At 40.9% G+C, this 18708-nt stretch overlaps 1 protein-coding gene across 2 annotated transcripts; it reads left to right on the top strand.

Moving 5' to 3' along the window:
- The first annotated feature begins 1185 nt into the window (after window positions 1-1185).
- UBA3 (ubiquitin like modifier activating enzyme 3) lies at window positions 1186-18370 on the top strand. 2 transcript variants are annotated; one of them, XM_077325131.1, is made up of 18 exons: window positions 1186-1274; window positions 1419-1481; window positions 4392-4512; window positions 6053-6133; window positions 8447-8529; window positions 9673-9753; window positions 11194-11237; window positions 11499-11563; window positions 12144-12299; window positions 12384-12486; window positions 13159-13269; window positions 13507-13560; window positions 14485-14521; window positions 14595-14676; window positions 15266-15366; window positions 15476-15539; window positions 15624-15678; window positions 17640-18370. In XM_077325131.1, exons 1-18 carry the CDS (start codon window positions 1255-1257, stop codon window positions 17726-17728), a joined length of 1410 nt encoding a protein of 469 aa, XP_077181246.1. In that variant the 5' UTR covers window positions 1186-1254; the 3' UTR covers window positions 17729-18370. The 2 variants fall into 2 exon arrangements, with proteins under 2 accessions (XP_077181246.1, XP_077181247.1); XM_077325132.1 differs by lacking the exon at window positions 1419-1481 and having other exon boundaries at window positions 1193-1274.
- Window positions 18371-18708: the final 338 nt, after the last annotated feature.

The following is an 18708-nucleotide window of genomic DNA, read 5'->3' as shown; positions in this document are numbered from 1 at the left end:
GCACTGAGCTCTCTTTGAGGCAGAGCCAAACTCCTGCCTGTTTCCCTCCAATAATCTATCTCCCCTTCTCAAAGATGATTGGATGTTGGAGCAGCACTCCCATAGGTTTCAGTGAGTGGCTTTTCCCCCTTTCAAGGGTGGGGCAACCTTCTGTACACCACATACACCCTTTCCAAAAAATGGAAGCGGAGTATATAGTGAGCAGGCAATTTCTGTCCCTCCTAGTCTGAACGACTGCTGCTTCTCTGTCATGTCTCAAGAGGCGCATGGAAAGCTTATGCCTTGAATAAAACTTCAGACCAACACAGCTGCCTGCCTGAATCTGAACAAGGTTGTTAATGATAGGAAATTATGGAGAATATTAATTCATGGGGTTGCAATAAGTCAAAAGCAACTTGATGGCATATATATTACATTCCCAGAAAAAAGCAGAGTCTTAAACCAGGCCAGCCAGGTATGGGCCAGAACTCTTCTGTGGGCCTGGCTGAAGTAAAGCATGAGGGGGCGCTCTATCCTCCTAGCTGCCCTCTCTATGGATCTCTTCCCACAGACCGGAGCACTCTCGGTCTATAACAAGGTGCCAGAGAGAAGACTCCAAAGAGGTAGTCTCAAGTCTATTTGAGAGGCACTTCCGGTCCCGCAAAAACAAGCCATTGCATACCTAAGACGAACCAATATAGAACGCATTAAACAAACTTTTGAGTTGTCTGGACGTGAGTTGTAAAATTATGTGATAATTTCATGTTAAATATTCTATTGTCATGAGCTGTACTGTTAAAAATATCACAAGTTCCCAATTATTATATGAATTCACTATAAATCGCCTCGAGCCACAAGGGAGGGCGGTATATACATATAATAGAGTAACGACGATGGAGAGCTCCCTATTAGGCGCCAAATCGTGGCAGAATGACCGAGGGCAGCTTTCCAGCCCTCCAGCCCGCGAAAGCGGGTGCAAAAGGCTCACAAGCTTTACCTATCTTCCCCCGAGCCAGACCTGAGCTCTCCCCGCTCCCTCCCCGAAGCAGGACTGAACTCCTGCTTGTTCCTCCCTCCAAAATCTCACCGCTCCAAAAAAAAGATGCCAGTGATTTGTGTACGGACTTGTAATGGTTTCAAAACCCAAGCCCAAACGCAAGCCCTTTCGCGCGGGAACCGGAAGTGGCCTTCGGGGGCATCTCTTTGCGTTCTCCCGGGAGCCGTCTCTGCGGGGAGCCGCGGTGCGTTGTGGGTAGGCCGGCGGGCGAAGCGGCGATGGCGGATGGCGAGGAGCCGTAAGTAGGCGCGGGTCCCCTGCCTGCCTGCCCGCCCGCCTGGCGCCCTGTCCCCGCCGCGGCTGCCTGGAGGGGGCTCGTGGGGTGGGGTCCCTCCTCGCCCTCCCCCCCGACTGACCCTTCTTTTATTCTCTCTCTCTTTAGGGAGAAGAAAAGAAGGAGGCTAGAGGAGCGGCGGCTAGCGGGAGAGAGGCAGAGAGAGACGGGGTCAGTGCGCGGGGCGGGGCGGGGCGGGGAAGGGGAAGGGGGCAGGGTAAGGAGGGAAGAAGGGCGAGGAGGGCAGGGCGGGGCAGCCCCCCACCCCACACACATTTTCTCTCCCCCAGCACTGCCCCCCACCCTCCCAGCCCCTTCCACCTCCTCCTCCTCTTGGGTCGCCCATTTCCATCCCCGCTCCTCCTCCCGTGGCAACCCTGCAAAGCAGACATGGGGGGGGGGAGGGAAAGCGACTGGCCAAGGGGGGGGGGTTGCCCTGAGTGCAGTGGCCCCACACCAGGCTCTTTCCATGCCACTTCCAATGTCAGAGGGCTGCTCGCTTTGGCCAGGGTGACCTGTGGGTGTTTATGTAGACAAGGCACCTTTCTTGGGTCGTGGAACTCAAGGTTTTCCATCCACGCACTGGCTAGCCCTGTTTGTGAATAATGTTGGTGCCCTTGCTGGATCATGTGCTTGTGGTTCTCCAGAGGTCCATGGGCTACAATTCCCATGAGCCTCTGGCCACATCAGCCGCAGTTTGGCCACCTCTGGTTTAGATCATACCCTATTTCCATTATTGCTTGTCCCATAATAATCATCATCCTGCAGGTAGAAAGCTAGGGATAGAACTTTTGCCCCTGTTTTTCTGTCATGCCAGGTCATATTTACAGGGGTGTTTGTGTGTGTGTGTTGTGCAGGGATGATCTTTAAAGTTGAGTGCCTTAGACCAGCAGAAAGCAGTAGGCTTGAGTCTTATAAATAGGCCTGAGTGCCAGGAGTACATGCCAGATGCACAGACATTTTACTGCATATTAGTTTATGTGCACTGATGCATCATTGCTATTATTATTAAAATGCTGTTGAAATCAATTACGTTGTAATCTCACTCCTGCCTCTATTGCAATTTGAAATGGTGTCCTTGTTAAAAATGGTGTGGAGGCTACCGATTTCCCATTCAAGTTACTGAATGTTTGCTGGGTGGAAGAAAGGGAATAAAGAATAAAATGTATGTTTGGAGACAGGGATTATATATAATGTGCTATCAGTTCCTCTTTTTTTGCCTTTTGCATTGGTGGTTGTAGCAAAATAAGGTGTCAATAACTATATCTCAAAATCTAGCTTCCAATAAACCAAGTGAACCTCCTATCCATGTCCTTCTGTCTTCCCTGTTAAGGTTGTCCCCCTAAAACCTTGTCCCCCTTTCATTTGTTTTTGATTCTGCTTCTTGTCAAGGGCAACAGACATTCCCTAAATAACTTTAAAGTGCTTTCACAAAATATGTCTACCCTTCTGCATGGATCTTGGATTCAGTGCATTTAAGTTAATTGCTGATAAAGTATTGGTTATTTTTATAGGATTAGAAATTTAAGAGTTAAGGATAGCAAGCAACTCAAGTTTGAGTATGGGACTATTCATTATGGCCTATAATGAATAAATGCATATTAATGGGTGATCCCTTATTAAAAGATTGTACAGATTATACATGAATGAAATGGGCAGAGCTTGGGACTGTGTAAAAAAAGAGTAGTTAGTGATATAGAGGCAATGATTAAAACATAAATTCCTGTACATGTTTACTTGGGAAGTATGGGCCATTATATGTGATGGTTCCAATTAAACTTGCATAGACTCAAGTGGTAAATCTCACTGGAGAACAAAATGCTTCTTAGGAGCACTTGTTATAATCCTGGTACAAACAATATTATAAAATGTCATTAAAACCACCCCAGTAGTTCCTACAAATGCCAGTGCTGATTCCTTTATGAGAAGTATTGAAATGAAATAAATTATTATAACCCTATTTTTATATGTAACCTAAATCTATAATTGTTTAAAATTGCTTTGTTCTGAGGATCAATAACTGTATTCTGAAAACCTCAAAACCAGTGCATAAGATAGAAGAAGAAGAGTTGGTTCCTATATGCCGCTTTTCTCTTCCAGAAGGAGTCTCAAAGTGGCTTACATTTGCCTTCCCTTTTGTCTCCCCATAACAGACACCCTGTTTAGGTGGGTGAGGCTGAGAGAGCCCTGATATCACTGCTCGGTCAGAACAGTTTTATCAGTGCCTGCATGTGGAGGAGTGCAGAATTGAACCCGGCTCACCAGATTAGAAGTCCTCACTCCTAACCATTACACCAAACTGAACCAAACCTTGAATGAATTATCAGTGTTTCTTTCAAACATAACTCACATTTGCTATACATTTGAATGCATGGTTAATGATAAGCCATCAGCATTCAATGAGCAAATGGTTGGATACGCAAATTCCTTTTTTAAAATGCATAAATATAAATTTTGTGCTGTATCCAATGGAAAGATGTTCCTGAAACAAGCAGGAGACTTCCCTGAATGAACTGTCAAGGAAAGTACATTTGTACTACTACCAACATGCTGTATAGCTGCTGCGGGTGTAGCAGAAGTAGTACATTGGCTCCTATATGCAGTCTTGTATGTACAGCCAATACATCAGAATAACAAGTTAGTGAAATACCCATTTTGCTTTTTCCCCTTCAACAGCTACTGAATGGTTTTAGAAATAAGTACACATGAAAAAATATTGACTTATTTGTTTTAAAAGTATTTATGAAGCTGTCTGAAGTCAGCCAAGTTGAAACATCAGGTTGTGTTTATATTTTCCATTCCAGGTCATTTTTTTTTCAAAACTTACCACTAAGTTAATTTTAATGGAGAGAACATTTGTCTTTTGTTGTGGTACATAGATAGCTGCATTAACTTCTCAGTGCCTTAATATGATCCCAGATATTTCACCTATTTAATTGCTTATGAGCCGAATAAATCTTGATGTGTGTGACAACTGGTTTTTAACAATAAGGTTTAAGCGTGCAGAGAAACTGCTTTGTGTGCATGTGTACTCTTTTTCACCTACTGGTTTTTGCAGCTGAATTTCTATGTTCTGTGCAGAATGGCTGTTGATGGTGGGTGTGGGGACAATGGAGACTGGGAAGGTCGCTGGAACCATGTAAAGAAGTTCCTCGAGCGATCTGGACCATTCACACACCCTGATTTCGAGCCAGGCACTCAAGTGAGAAATAGTTATTTTAAATACAAATGTTTGTGGTATTGTCTTGTAAACTGTTGTGAATCCTTTGTTTGTTTGCCCTTCATTAGATTATCAAGACTACAGGGATACAGTTTCTTGAGTTTATTTACTTAAAACACTTCATTTAGTTAAAACACTGCTTTTCACTCAGCCAGCTGGGACTCAGGTTTTCTGTGTAGCTTTAACTAGCCCTGCACCATGAAATACTGTGTGTGAATTGCTGTATATTCGCTAAAAGTCTGTCAAGGTTTTATTTATTTGTTCGTTTATTACATTTATATACCACCCTCTCCTAAGGCTCTGGGCAGTTCACATGAAACGTAAACAAGAACAGTACATGAAACTCGGTGTTTATAATGAATAAAAGTCAGCTGTAATAATAACAATGAATGGAGAAGAGAACATTCCAACAGAGTAGACAATCCAACAGACCCATGGTTGGTCAGATCCATCATACAGGTTCAAGGGAGGGAGGTTTGGGGGCCCAGTAGGTGCTGTTTAGCGTTGGTCGACCTCAACCAAATTCCTTGGGGAGGAGCACACTTTTTCAGGTCCTGTGGAACTCCTTTAGCTCCGTTAGGGCCCTGATCTCCTCTGGGAGCTCATTCCACCATGTGGGGTCCAGGACAGAGAAGGCTTTGGCCCTGGTTGAGATCAAGTAGACTTTCTTGGGGCCAGGGCTCACTAGCTGGGTGCAACGATTGAACCCAGAGTCCTGTTTAGGTTTTACTTTGGAAAAGCTCCTGTTTCATGTTTAAGAGGGGGGGAACCTATGAGTCTCTGGCAAGAGAAAGAAAATTATTTAACATAAACAGATTGTTAAAATAGTGATGAGTTGCTGTTTTGAAATACACATGATGAATCAAATATATGTAATTACAGCGGAGTCCCGATGCAGATATAACACCACCTGAAGTTGAGGGGTAGGAAGCACACACCCCTGGAATCCTGTACTCACTTCTTGCTCCTCTCCCTTGGTTGCCAGCTCCTTCTATGCCCTTCTGCTGGGTTTGTCCCAACATCTGGCTGTTTTAATATTTCTTAAAATGAATCTGGGGTTATCCCTAAATCTTACTTTCAAGAGCCAGCAGGGCTTACAATGTCTAGATATAGATGCTGTAGGTTAGCTTTATACAGCATTAGCTTTTTATCTAGTCAGATTATGGTTGCATAACATACTAGATTTCAGGGATTAAATCTTTTAAAATTGCAGGGAAGAAACAAAATGAACAGAAATGTATCTCATTAAAAACATAGATTGCACAACTGCCTGCCTGTAGAGATCATAGTTTGATCTATTTTTCTTTAATTAAAAGAGCTATAAATCTTGTGTGTAAGCAAAATTCAGATTACTTATTGTCATTGACAGATTTTCTCTCCTAATCAAATCTAATGTGGTACTGGCATAACGTTAACAGTACTTTAATATTATAGCCCTATGTAACAAGTTATTTGAATCTACGCAGAAGTCTATTATTTTTTCTTTGCCCCACAACAAATTGTTTATCTTGGTTCTTTGCAGCCTCTTGACTTTCTGTTAAACACGTGTAAAGTTCTAGTTATTGGAGCAGGAGGATTAGGATGTGAACTTCTGAAAAATCTGGTAACAATTTCATTTTTATTTCTTGATAGTTTACTAAGAAAAATGTTCATTTTGCATGTGTTTGTGCACTGGATACTGAGCCATGAGAGTGACATGACTGAGATATTTCAGATCTCATGTGTGAACGAAAACACATACAAAATTGTATAGAATAAAATATACTTAACACAAAATCTAAGACCTGTTTGTTTCTGTAATCATTGAAAATATAACCAGATATAATCCCTATACATGTGCTACATTATTGACTTTTACAAATTAATGCTGATGTTTGCCGCCATTGTAGTTTTTATATGCTTGCAGAGATTTGCACGTCATACAGCAGCAGACACTATTATTTTGAAGCTGAGGGAACCCTGACAAAATCAATTAATACTAATAAACTGAAGGTTATAATGAGAAAAACCCTTGATTTGGCTTGTCTCACTGAGCAAGATACTAGATTTATAGTTCATTCTTGTGTGCTCCCAAGTCCACATCTGAGGATATCAAGGGCAAACTTATAAATTGTGTAAGATGGGGAGTTCTTAAGTGTTGGTTTCAAAATGCATAGAGCATGGAGTGTTGAGATTAGTAAACTGAATGTTTGTTTCCTGCCCAATGTGAAAGTAATAATAAGTATACCAATATTGATAGATTTTAGCTAGCGAACATCCACTGTAAATCCCTGGCTGTATGTGAAGAAGCCTTAAGGCAGGGGTAGTCAACCTGTGGTCCTCCAGGTGTCCATGGACTACAATTCCCATGAGCCCCTGACAGTGTTTGCTGGCAAATGCTGTCAGGGGCTCACGGGAATTGTAGTCAATGGACATCTGAAGACCACAGGTTATTTCTGTATGGTTTCTTACATTACACCTTTTTACCTTGGTTGTTGTTTTGGCCAGCCCATATTGCTCTCATGTTAGCGGCCTAGCTCTATCTTCCTCAACTTGTTAACCAACTTTTCTGAGGGCCAATGGAAAGCTGCAACTTGATTGTTGGCTCTTTCCTTTCTTTGAGTCCTAAGGCACATACTTGGCTCATGAAGTCATTCTACCTCTGGTCTGTGTTGCTAAACTCTTGTCAAGGAAAAGAGTATGTGTATTGTGTCATTTTACATTTGTATTGGGGACTGCCTTTCAGTACAAGTAGAAGAATTTATCAGATTTTTCAAATAGTGCATATACAATAGCTTGAAATTGCTGGCAGTCGAGTGGCGGCAATTGCCTTATGGCAATTGATCTGCACATGTACTTATGGACATTAAACATTTCAGGAAAATGATACTTGTTATAGTCACTGTTTCACGTCAGAGTTTTCACACTGTGGCTGGTTCATGTGCATTGGTGACCTATATGGGGTGGGGGGCATACACACAAAAAGAGCACAAACATAAACTGGCACAAGTACAGTTCTCTGAATAAAGTCTGAAAAAGGAAAAACCAAAGAATGCATCAGCACAATTCTGTAAACCAGGTTAGTTAATTTGAACCCTGATTCCAGGAGAAAATTCAGATGGCAGAAGCCAGTTTCCATGTTGAATTCTGAAATCGGCAACACATTTAAATGCCTTTCCTGTTAAATGATATAGCTTTGATCCTATGTTTTCTGATGGTGGAAGAAGGAGCTTAGGAGCATTTTTGCCAATCCTGTTTCTGGAATTCCTCCTTGCACTTGACCATGGGGGGGGATAGGCAGGATATCAGGTGTCACAGCAAACTACAGTGCCGGGAAGGGTGGTCAGAAGTTCACTTCTGCATGTTGTCCAAACCCTGAATAGGGATCCAGGTTTGTGTCTGTGTGATGTGGGCTGCAGAGATATGCTGAACTATCAGATTTACTAACGATCAAGTTGTGTCATCTAAACACAATTTATAAATCAAGTTGGGGTTATGCATGTTATCCAGTATAGTAAACTATTATGATGCTAAAAACTCTTAATACAAAGTCCTGAAAAACACACAAAGTATATCCAGAGAATTTTTGTACAAAACTGAGTATGTTTCCCCCACTCTGTTCCAAATGTGACGAAGGCCTCTGGTGCTTTATCTGGTTGTCAAATTGTTTTTTCTGGAAAGCATGTCCCTTAAGTAAGTGGGGGGGAGCAGTAATAGGATGATAAAAACCTGCAGTGATCTGCTGCTGTATTGTTTTTTCTTTTGCAACTATCATATCAGGTAGCAAAATTTTATCTGTTAAACTGTAACTACAAAGGCTTTTAATAATTCCTTTACAAACTCCTGTAGACACTGGAATTTTTCAAAAGCACCAGAACAGATCTCTTTATACAAATATTCTGCTTTGATTTCTAACATTGCTGTCTGTTTTTTTCAGGCATTGACTGGTTTTAGACAGATCCATGTCATTGATATGGATACTATTGACGTATCTAATTTGAATAGACAATTCTTGTTTCGGTAAGTGGTACACTTTAACGTTTACATTTGGGGACAGGCTATGGATGGCTGCAGTCAGCTTCAGGCCAGATCCATTAATTTCACAAAGACTGCAAACAGAACTCTGTGGGTTGCATCCTCTTTAAAACATTTATGAATGACATCTGAATACTAAGTTAATAACTTACTTTGACTTCACTAATTACAAGTGCTTTCTCAAAATCTGCCTGTACACCTTGGTGCTTGCTCCTGTTGCTGCTTACCCCACCCCTTCCTCCTGCCTTATTAGAGGAAGCTTTTCGCTGGGTGGGAAAGCACTGCAAGACAAATGGCTGGGAAATGTCTGTGGTGTACTATGTGTTGGCATTAGGTCCTATTCAGAAGTCATGGCAAATATCTGTCTCTGATGGGCAAGACAGAATGCTCCTGTTATGCTTTCTTGAGTCAAGCTGCCAATAATAAGTACCCGTTCAAAATGAGGATTCTGAACCAAGCTCCAGTTTCCTGAGGTGCCTGCATTTGCACTTCATGGTAAATTGGAGTTTGATTCAAGGCTTCCCAAAGCAAGGAACCTACAGTTGTATTCTGCATAACAAAGCTGAGCAAAGTACTTTTCCATTAGAACAATTCATGGCTGTCACAGACAAACAGGTTAGTTATCGCATGTGAAACAGCCCTAGTCTCCACCTGTCGAAATGCAGGGCATCTCAGACCGTTGCGAGGCAAGGTACAGTAAACCCTCATTTTATAGCATTTTTCTAATAGAGGCTGTGATCCACAGTGCTGCTGCTTTTGGGATGACACACCAACATTTCTCTCTGTGCCCCAGTAATGTTCAAGGTTTGATACTGGGTGCAGTTACTTGTTGTGCATTAGAAGCCGTTTCTGAAATGCTCCTGCACTTCACTGCTTGTATCTGAGGTTGCTTTTGAAAGTAGGGGCCCTAGAAACCTCACTGTGTATGAGGCATGTACAGCTAACTGAAGAGAAAATTAAGAAAGTGTTTCTGTAATTCCTACTCGAAGCACTGATTTTCAACAGCACAATTATTTACATTAGAATGAGCAGTTGTTGCAAAAGAGCTTATAACATGGATGGTTTGTGTATGTCATGCAAGAGACTGACTTTCTAATAAGTTTTTCTTTCTTTTTTCTTTTTTTGCAGACCTAAAGATGTTGGGCGGCCTAAAGCAGAAGTTGCTGCTGAATTTCTAAATAATCGCATTCCCAGTTGTGCTGTTGTACCGTATCCTTTCACAAAATAGCAATACCTTGATTTGTTCCCTCTCCACTCTCTCAATTGTAGTTGCATTAACTTTTTGTGTCTCACTGTACTTGCATGTGCTAAAGTAGAATAAATTAGAGTGTGAGGCTCCTTTGGAAGATTAAAAACCAAATGTTTGCAGAACTAACCCATTTTTAGCAGCAATCCCTTATAACACCTTTATTTGAAATATCAGTCAAAAAGCAGTGATGCAGCCTGACTTCTGTAACAGAAAAAATAACAAAACCTTAAACAGATCAAGAATGGATTTATATAACCATTTTTTTTGGTGGCAAATTCTAATTAATCTCTCCTCTTGATTGGAAGAGGGTTTGCATCAGAGGTAATAAGCAACTTCTTGTTGGTTAATAATTGTGAATACACATGAATACATGAAGCTGTCTAATACTGAATCAGACTGTTTGTCCTTCAGTGTCGGAATTGTCTACTCAACCTGGCAGCAGCTCTCCAGGGTCTCAGGCAAAGGCCTTTCACACCACCCTGTACCTGGTCCTTTCAGCAGGAAATGCTGTGTATTGAATCTGGGACATTCTGTGTGTCAACCAGAAACTGCACTGTTTAGCTGAAGATCAAGAGGCCTGAACAAAATTCAGAGTTGCATAGATGTAGAAAAGCTAAATTTTTAGTATTTATTTCAAGATAGCACTGGTCACTAAAGTCTCTGGGTGCAAAGTGATGTCTCTGCCGCTATGTGGAAATCCTTTGCATTGGAAAATAGAGTAAAAGTTACCTTTTAATAACCGTATGTAACTATGATCGTATTAGGCCGCCTTGATGCTACAACCGATTAGAGTTCAGAAGGTTGAACTATGGTTCCCAGAATTGGACCAAAATGTTTTTTGGGTCATGCTCTGAAATGATTTGGGAACTAGAAGATTTTTGCGCAGTGTAAGTCTGCCACAATAAAGTGGCGGAAATCGGTTGTGTCCCAGGATACATTCCAGAGAACTGAGCAGGCTGCATTTTCATGAGAGTGGCATGTCCTTGATCTTTACAGAAGACTCACACGATCCATTTGAGAAATGTTGCTATATAGCCTGTAAGCCACTATAGCCACATTCTTTTTTAACAGCAAGCACTACAGCTCTCCCATCTTAACGTGGAGACTGGTGGCATGTGCATACTCCTGAAAGTAGTCCTATGATGCACATTTTCACATTTTGTCCCTGTGGTCACCTTAAACAGATGCCATTTCTGGTTACATTGTCATTGTCGAATTCTAGCTCATCCTCATCTAAATTACTCTAGAGTTGCCTGTTCTGAGTTGGAGATTTTGGGGGAGTTAGCTGGTTTTGTGCTGAGTGTGTGATGACTTGCTGAATTTAGGATTTTGAGCTCTTTCAAGCAGTTAAAGTTAGGCTTATTTATTTCTGTTATTACCTTTACTGCATATATTTACAGACATTATAAAAAGATTCAGGACTTGGATGAAACGTTTTATCGACGTAAGTGTCCGTGGCAAAAGTGATTATTTTTTTTTTGCTTTACATCAGTTGAGTGGAGTGTTCTTTAAAGACAAGATATAATGCTAGTTATGCCAATAAAAGTGTTTTAGTCGTGATGAGATGTTGTTAGCTTCAGTTTGAACATTATATTTCTTGTATAAAAGCAAGAAACATCCCTCTGTAAACGGCCCCACTCCCTAGATTTAAGTGTCCATAGATGGGGCAATGCTGAGAATTACATATTATTCTGTTCTCTTCCAGAATTTCATATAATTGTGTGTGGTCTGGATTCCATAGTTGCAAGAAGATGGATAAATGGCATGCTGGTAAACACTTTTAATCCTTCAGAAGTTGTTAGTGTTGTAAAATGTGAGGGTAACAATTCTACTAATGACTAATGTCATGAAGGAACCCCACTTAGATAAAGACTATTCAGGAATAGCCAAAGTATGTGTTTTTTTGGGGGGGGGGTGCACTCTGTATTGAGAAAGAAATAATTGGAGACTAGGAGTGTATTTGCTACCTGCTCTGATCCATTCACTTTGTAATGAAAATGGCACCTTTTAGCACAAATAAGATTCACGTTCACTCATTTGAAATGGTCTGAAGCTGCTGGAAAGAGGTTTTTGTGTATGTTTAGTCTGCTGATACCTGACCACAGAAACTGTTTTGTGTTAATTGCGAAAATTGTTTTCATGAGGGGTGCTGCCACAGCTTGCAAACCTAAAATAAAGCTGTCTTTCAGTGCAGTCAGTGTTGCCTTCTTTTTTCAGATGTGTCACATTCGATTTGTCATGTAGAATTACACAATAAAGAACATGCAGTTTAGAAATTTGGGGAGGAAAGGTCTTACTACAATAAATTCCATGCGGTATATTTTCCAAACCATTTTTCTTCTCACCATAGATGTCACTTTTAAATTATGAAGATGGAGTGTTGGATCCAGCTTCCATCATACCTTTGATTGATGGAGGAACTGAAGGCTTTAAAGGAAATGCACGCGTCATTATTCCCGGCATGACAGCTTGCATTGAATGCACACTTGAACTTTATCCACCTCAGGTAGTTTAAAAGGTGTGATGCCTCATAATTGGGCCCTTCCTTGAAAACTTCATGTTGAATCACTCTGTAATCTGTTCTCACCAGGTAAATTTTCCTATGTGTACAATTGCTTCTATGCCTCGGCTACCAGAACATTGTATTGAGTATGTCAGGATATTGCAGTGGCCCAAGGAACAACCTTTTGGAGGTAAGCAATACGTTATCTGTAGGCCTATTCTAAATTGGAAGTCTAATAAAATAAAAATCCTGGCTTGTTTTATTCCTTTTGCTCTACATAATGTCGTGTAATAATGGCCCATTATGCACGGCCTCTGAAACGGCGATTTCGGGTCACATGGAAAACGCAGAGGGGGAAGAAGAGAAGCAAACGGCTTATGCACGGGACGGGACGCAACAGCGGCAAAACCCAGAGTAACCGATTATGCATGCGGCGACCCCGGTGCCACTTCTGGTTGCGCCCCGGTCACCCGGAAGTTGCGCTTTCTTCCGCGTTTCGCTAACGCAGCTTTTTTGGCAGCATGCACCAAATCTGCGGCCGGTTGCAGCCGGCTCCGTGCATTATCGGTGATTTTAGTCGCCGCCATTCCACCCCGAATGCGCGCTATCCCCCCCGTGCATAATGGGCCAACGTCATGACAGAGCCCCTCCTACATGCAGCTGTGTTGCTTTTTAAATTCTTTAATCAATACTTATTTTTTCTTTTGCAGAATTCACTAGTTTAATTATGCCCCTGTAAAATTCATATGCTGATTGCTTTTTAAATAACATTCTAAACAAATCTATTTTTTGTACCAAGCTGTACTGCAGTTCTGAAGAGCTATTTTCAAACCAAAACAAATACAAATTTTATATTTTGCAGGTGTTCCATTAGATGGAGATGATCCTGAGCATATACAGTGGATTTATGAGAGGTCTTTAGAGAGGGCAGCACAATTTAATATTAAAGGCCTCACCTACAGGCTCACACAAGGTAAAAAAATTATGTTTGATAAAATTGAATCGTGGTCATAAATGTCTAGCTTTATTTCCCTGTGTGTGTTGCTATCAAGTATGTGTTTGGCAGGTATTTGACTTGTATTTATATTAAGCAGGTATTTGACTTGTACTTATTTAGTTCATATCTGTATTAAATTTCAGTGCACAGAATTCTTTACTATTGAACATTAGTGTTGAAATTACTTAAGAGTTGTCTTTATTTCCAATGTAGGAGTTGTAAAGCGCATCATTCCAGCAGTAGCTTCAACAAATGCTGTCATTGCAGGTATTGTAGTCCCAAAAATAAATACTTCAGTGTATGTGTGCCTTAGTTATATATGTAATAATAGTGCTCGCAAATGCAATCTAAAAAAATGTTCTCCTTGTGCTGTTTTTTACATTTGCGTGCTGTTTTTTACATTTGTGTGCTGACCGTGCTCAAGACAGACTTAAATTTGTAAAGAAAATTGGTAGCACTTCTGAGCAGACTTCCTAGAAATAGGCTGTGCTGAAATCAGTGGGGTTTATTTTTATGTAACCATAGTTAGCATTAGAGGACACTCCTAGAGTTAGATTATGCCAGATTTTCCACTCAGTCCTGCCCAATTCTTCTAACCACGGACCTATTTCCACATTACTCTTGTCATTGCAGGTATTGTCTTCAGCAGCATAGTATTTTTGGGTGGTCAGAGAGCAGATCAATTCATGCCTCTTTCACCGGTTGAAAAGCTGGCTGGATCCAACCCCTAGTCTAAAAAGAACTCTATGTACTAGGGATTAGCAAATGAAAACTTGTGCAGTTTAGTTATGCAATAACTGCACGCATATATATACAGCAGGGAAGATGGTGTGAGGCTTTTAATTGTAGCATTTCAAATGATTACATTTCTGTTCATTGGAATCTGATAGGTCTTTATGTTGATGCATTTGATTGATATAATATGTAAACAACCAAATTGAGTAAGTTGAGGGTTGAAAGCCTGTTCTCACTGTAGTTTCACAAAATCTGAATAATTCTTACATGTTATGAATTCCCTTACAATGTTTCAGATGAATTCAATTCTCTCTCAGATAATTACTTTTTACCACACTCCATAACTTTCAGAAATATTTATACACGTGTTGGCTATTTACATTTTTCAAGTATAATGACTGATCTTCAATTTCTACTTTTGAATCTTCACATAATTTTGTTTGTCTCTGTCCTTAGCTATATGTGCCACAGAAGTTTTTAAAATAGCCACAAGGTAATTTTTTACTAATCGTTTTTTTTTTAGTATGTGTGTTGCTTTATAAATGCTAACAGACTTTCTATTACAGCGCATACATACCTTTGAACAACTACCTGGTGTTCAACGATGTCGATGGACTCTATACATACACATTTGAAGCCGAAAGGAAGGTTAGTGTTGCAGAAAATGTTCATAGTTTGGAGGATGATAACATTCATTATTGGTCGTCTGACTAAACAGAGCTCCCAGGAACCATATGCTGCAAGAACTGAAGATAAGGAAGTAACCATATTCATTTTAGTACTTTACTTGTTTGCCTGGTTATTGCAGGAAACCATGTAATATAGCTTATGTGGAAAGAACACTAGTGGCAGATCTCTGTAGTGATCTGGTGAATTATTGATCTGGGATTGTTGGCAATGTAACTCAAACTAACCTCCCTCTCATATGCTGGGAATACAAGGGTACATTTGTGTGTGGATACTCTCCAGTTTTCTTTAGAACTGCTGTTGGAACAAAACGCTTCTACCTACTTCCTTGTGGACTTTGGCCATTGAGTTCACACAACTCAACTGTGCTTTGTTTTTAATGCTTGGGTTAGAGTGGCTTTATTAGTTGTAAGATAAGATGTCTCAAGCAAGTGCCAGGAGAGGTTGTATATGAGTAAAATATTGAGAATTGGAATGACTAATTTGTGAGTAAATAATTTTAACTGACTCATTTTACCCCATATTGATTATTTTATTTCCTGGTTTGTAGGAGAATTGTCTAGCTTGTAGCCAGCTTCCCCAGAACATAGAATTTCCTCCATCAGCTAAACTGCAGGAAGTCTTGGATTATTTGATAAACAATGCGTCATTGTAAGTATGGAATTCATCTGATCTGTAAATATTTAACCTAGATCCTGAAGATATACCTATTCACAGGTGATTAAAGATATTGTTTACTAATTTCTGATTTTCTGAGCAGACAAATGAAATCTCCAGCAATAACAGCCACAGTATATGGAAGGAATAAGACTCTCTACTTACAGGTGACTTGTACATACCATCTTTTCACTGTTTGTATTATATCTTGTATATTATCTATGTTTGAGCATATGTGTTTTTTTTTCCAGTCAGTAACTTCAATTGAAGAACGAACAAGGCCAAATCTTTCAAAAACTTTAAAAGGTGATGTTAAATATTATAAAGGGGACATTAAGACATTTGTTTGTTTGTTTGTTTATTATTATTATTTCTATACCACCCTTCCATACGGCTCAGGGCAGTTTACATACAACATAGAACGAATTAGTACATAACATAAACAAATACAACAACAACAACCCAATAACACAGTTTCAGTGATCATAAACAATACAACAAGAACGGAATCCAGCCAAGGCCCCCGAGAGGACAGACTGGTTCAGGCCATGGAGGGATGTCTGAGTGGGGACCTGTTAATGGTCTCAGGCAAATGCCTGCTGGAAGAGCTCCCTTTTGCAGGCCCTGCGGAATTTTTGGAGTTCAGACATGGCCCTGATTTCTTCAGGGAGCTCATTCCACCAGGCAGGGGCCAGGACAGAAAAGGTTCCGGCCCTCGTTGAAGACTGACGTACTTCTTTGGGGCCAGGGATCACTAGCCAGTTGGCATTGGCAGAGTGTAATGCTCTTTTTGGGGTATAAGCGGAGAGACGGTCTCTTAGGTACACTGGGCCCAGACCACGTATGGCCTTGAAAGTAAGAACCAAAACCTTAAGCTTGATCCGGAATTCAGTTGGAAGCCATACAGCTAAATCAGTTCTTCACAAGCTTGTACTGTTTATAACACCAGGACAATATACAAATACTAGTAAAAAAGCCCATTGTATAAAGGAGACAATGGGCGCTAGCAGATGGGGGCAGGCGAGGGGCGGAAGGTGACCTGTAAGAGGAGGCTGGCGGGGGTTCCGTGGCTCCTGACGGGTGCTCCTCGGCGGCTCGGCAGCGCTTGCGGGTTTTTTTTTCTTTGGGCGGCTCCTTGGCGGGTTTTGTTGTTCCAGCGGCGATGAAGGCAGGAAGGCCCCGGCAGCCGCTCTGTGTGCACGCGTCGGAGGATGGGTGCTCCTGGGCGGCTCCTGCCGCGGCTCGTCGGCGGTTTTGGGCTGTTTTTTTTTTCTTCTGTGATCGGTGCCTCCTCAGCAGTTTTTTTTTGTTTCAGCGGCGATGAGGGCAGGGAGGCCCCAGCAGCCGCGCTGCGCACAGCTGCTGGAAGCTCCCAGGCCGGCAGCTTGACGCGGCGAGAGGCGCTTTGCGCCTCTCGGCGCGTTAGGCAGGCGGCAAGCAGTTGCTCGGGGCTGGAAATCGGAGGGACCAAACGGCAGGCGCTTTGCGCCTGCCGATTGGTCCCTCCGATTGTCTGTCCGAAGGAAGGGTCAAATCCGGACCCTTCCTCATCATGGACACATCCCGCCTCAGAACGCCTTACCGTTTTATTTAGTCCGTGGCGCCCGCGGCGCCACGGGCAGTGTTAAGATATTAGTTGTAACGGAACTCTATCCATTTCCCAAGTTGTTTCCATGTGAAATTACATAAATTGGTTTTAGAGGATTTGATTCCTGTGTTATGAAGTTGCACAATGATGCTCTGTGGAAATATGCCATGTGCCATGTTGCTTTAGGACTAAATACAGTCAAATTCTGCATGTTGATTAGATCCCTTAGCCTCAAATTTCATAATATTTATAAAAGTCTAATGTTTTGAGCAAAGTCAGATTTCAGTGTGTGAACAATATCTTCAGGTAGAGTCCTGGTTTGTGACATTTCTGTGCAGAACTTAAAAGTGTACTGAAAAGCAGTGTAGTCATTGCTGTCAGCTGTAATTAACAGACTCCTTGGATACAGTTATAGCTGTTATTTAGAAGTACTGATAGCTTAATACTGTTAAACCTCACGATGAATTCTGATTTAGCAGTTTTCTGTTGGAGTCTCCCTTTGAAGTTCTTTTGTTGAAGAATGTGGACTGTTATGTTTGCAGTAGAATGCCATGGTAGACTGAACTGTTTCTTCCCACTGATTTGAGTATTGCTGATATTTATGTTGAGTCAGTTGATTTCTATAGTTGCGTGGAAGTGATTTTGAAATGCTTCACTTATAGCCTCTTTCTTATTACAGAGCTGGGACTGGTGGATGGTCAGGAACTTGCGGTTGCAGATGTCACTACCCCACAGACTTTGCTCTTCAAACTACACTTCACTTCTTGATAATCAGTGGAAGAAGTGATGTCAATGTGCACTGAAGCAGACTTGCACACCTTGTAAAACAACTATTCTGCACTAGAGAGAAGACAAGATACCCAGACCAGTCCCTGTTATTACAAGCAGTTCTGGACTTTTATCCTGAATACATTGCTCTTATTTTAGAACTATACTTGGAAACCAATATTTGGTTAATGGTATTTGTATAAATGCTCATTAATGTCCAGCAATAATCCATATTTTGAACTTCTATGTACACTAAAATGCCAACACTCCTTCCTGCATGTTGAAACTTTATGATGGTTGATGGATTATTTATCCAGAGCCCTCTGAATGTATAAGATAACAAGGTAAACTAAGTTTTTAAATTACATTTTAGAGTCTGACTGCATTTTTTGTATTCAGACTACCAGACAGTAGGATTCACATCCTGTCATTTATTTAATCCGTTTGAGCTGTTTGTCAGGTATTAAGTGTTGCCAAAACTTCTGTATTTTTTTTTAAATGCAGGAAAATTGTACTTTAACATCGGTCGGTACATGAAAATTAAATAATTCATTTGTATATTTGCAATTATTATTAGCTGTGGTGTTGCCCACTGGTAATAGTGATTATTAGGATATTTATGAATAAAATATATAAAGATACCTTAATCTGTCAGCATATCTATGATGCCACTTTAAGATGTCGGCATAACTACGAAAATAGAAAAAAAAGTCAAATGTAGTTCCTTTAAACCCAATCAAGCTTTTCTCTTTTGACTTTGCTAAACATTTAAGAATGAAGTTCCTTTTAAGAAGTAATTTGATTACTGAATGCAGCAGTCCAAAAACCATAAGACAACGAGAAGATAAGGTTTAAAAGAAGATGACATAAAATTCTGACACAGTCTTAGGGGGGAATCCGAATTTGAGAGAAGATCTGAATAAATTTCTTCCACCATGTGGCCTTATGTTATTGGGTTCTCCCTCTGGTATTCTAACAGC

The sequence above is a fragment of the Paroedura picta genome, chromosome 3, assembly GCF_049243985.1.
Source record: "Paroedura picta isolate Pp20150507F chromosome 3, Ppicta_v3.0, whole genome shotgun sequence".
NCBI classification, from domain to species: Eukaryota; Metazoa; Chordata; class Lepidosauria; order Squamata; family Gekkonidae; genus Paroedura; species Paroedura picta.
Note: the sequence above shows the minus strand (reverse complement) of the source record. Positions and strands in the feature narration are given on the sequence as shown.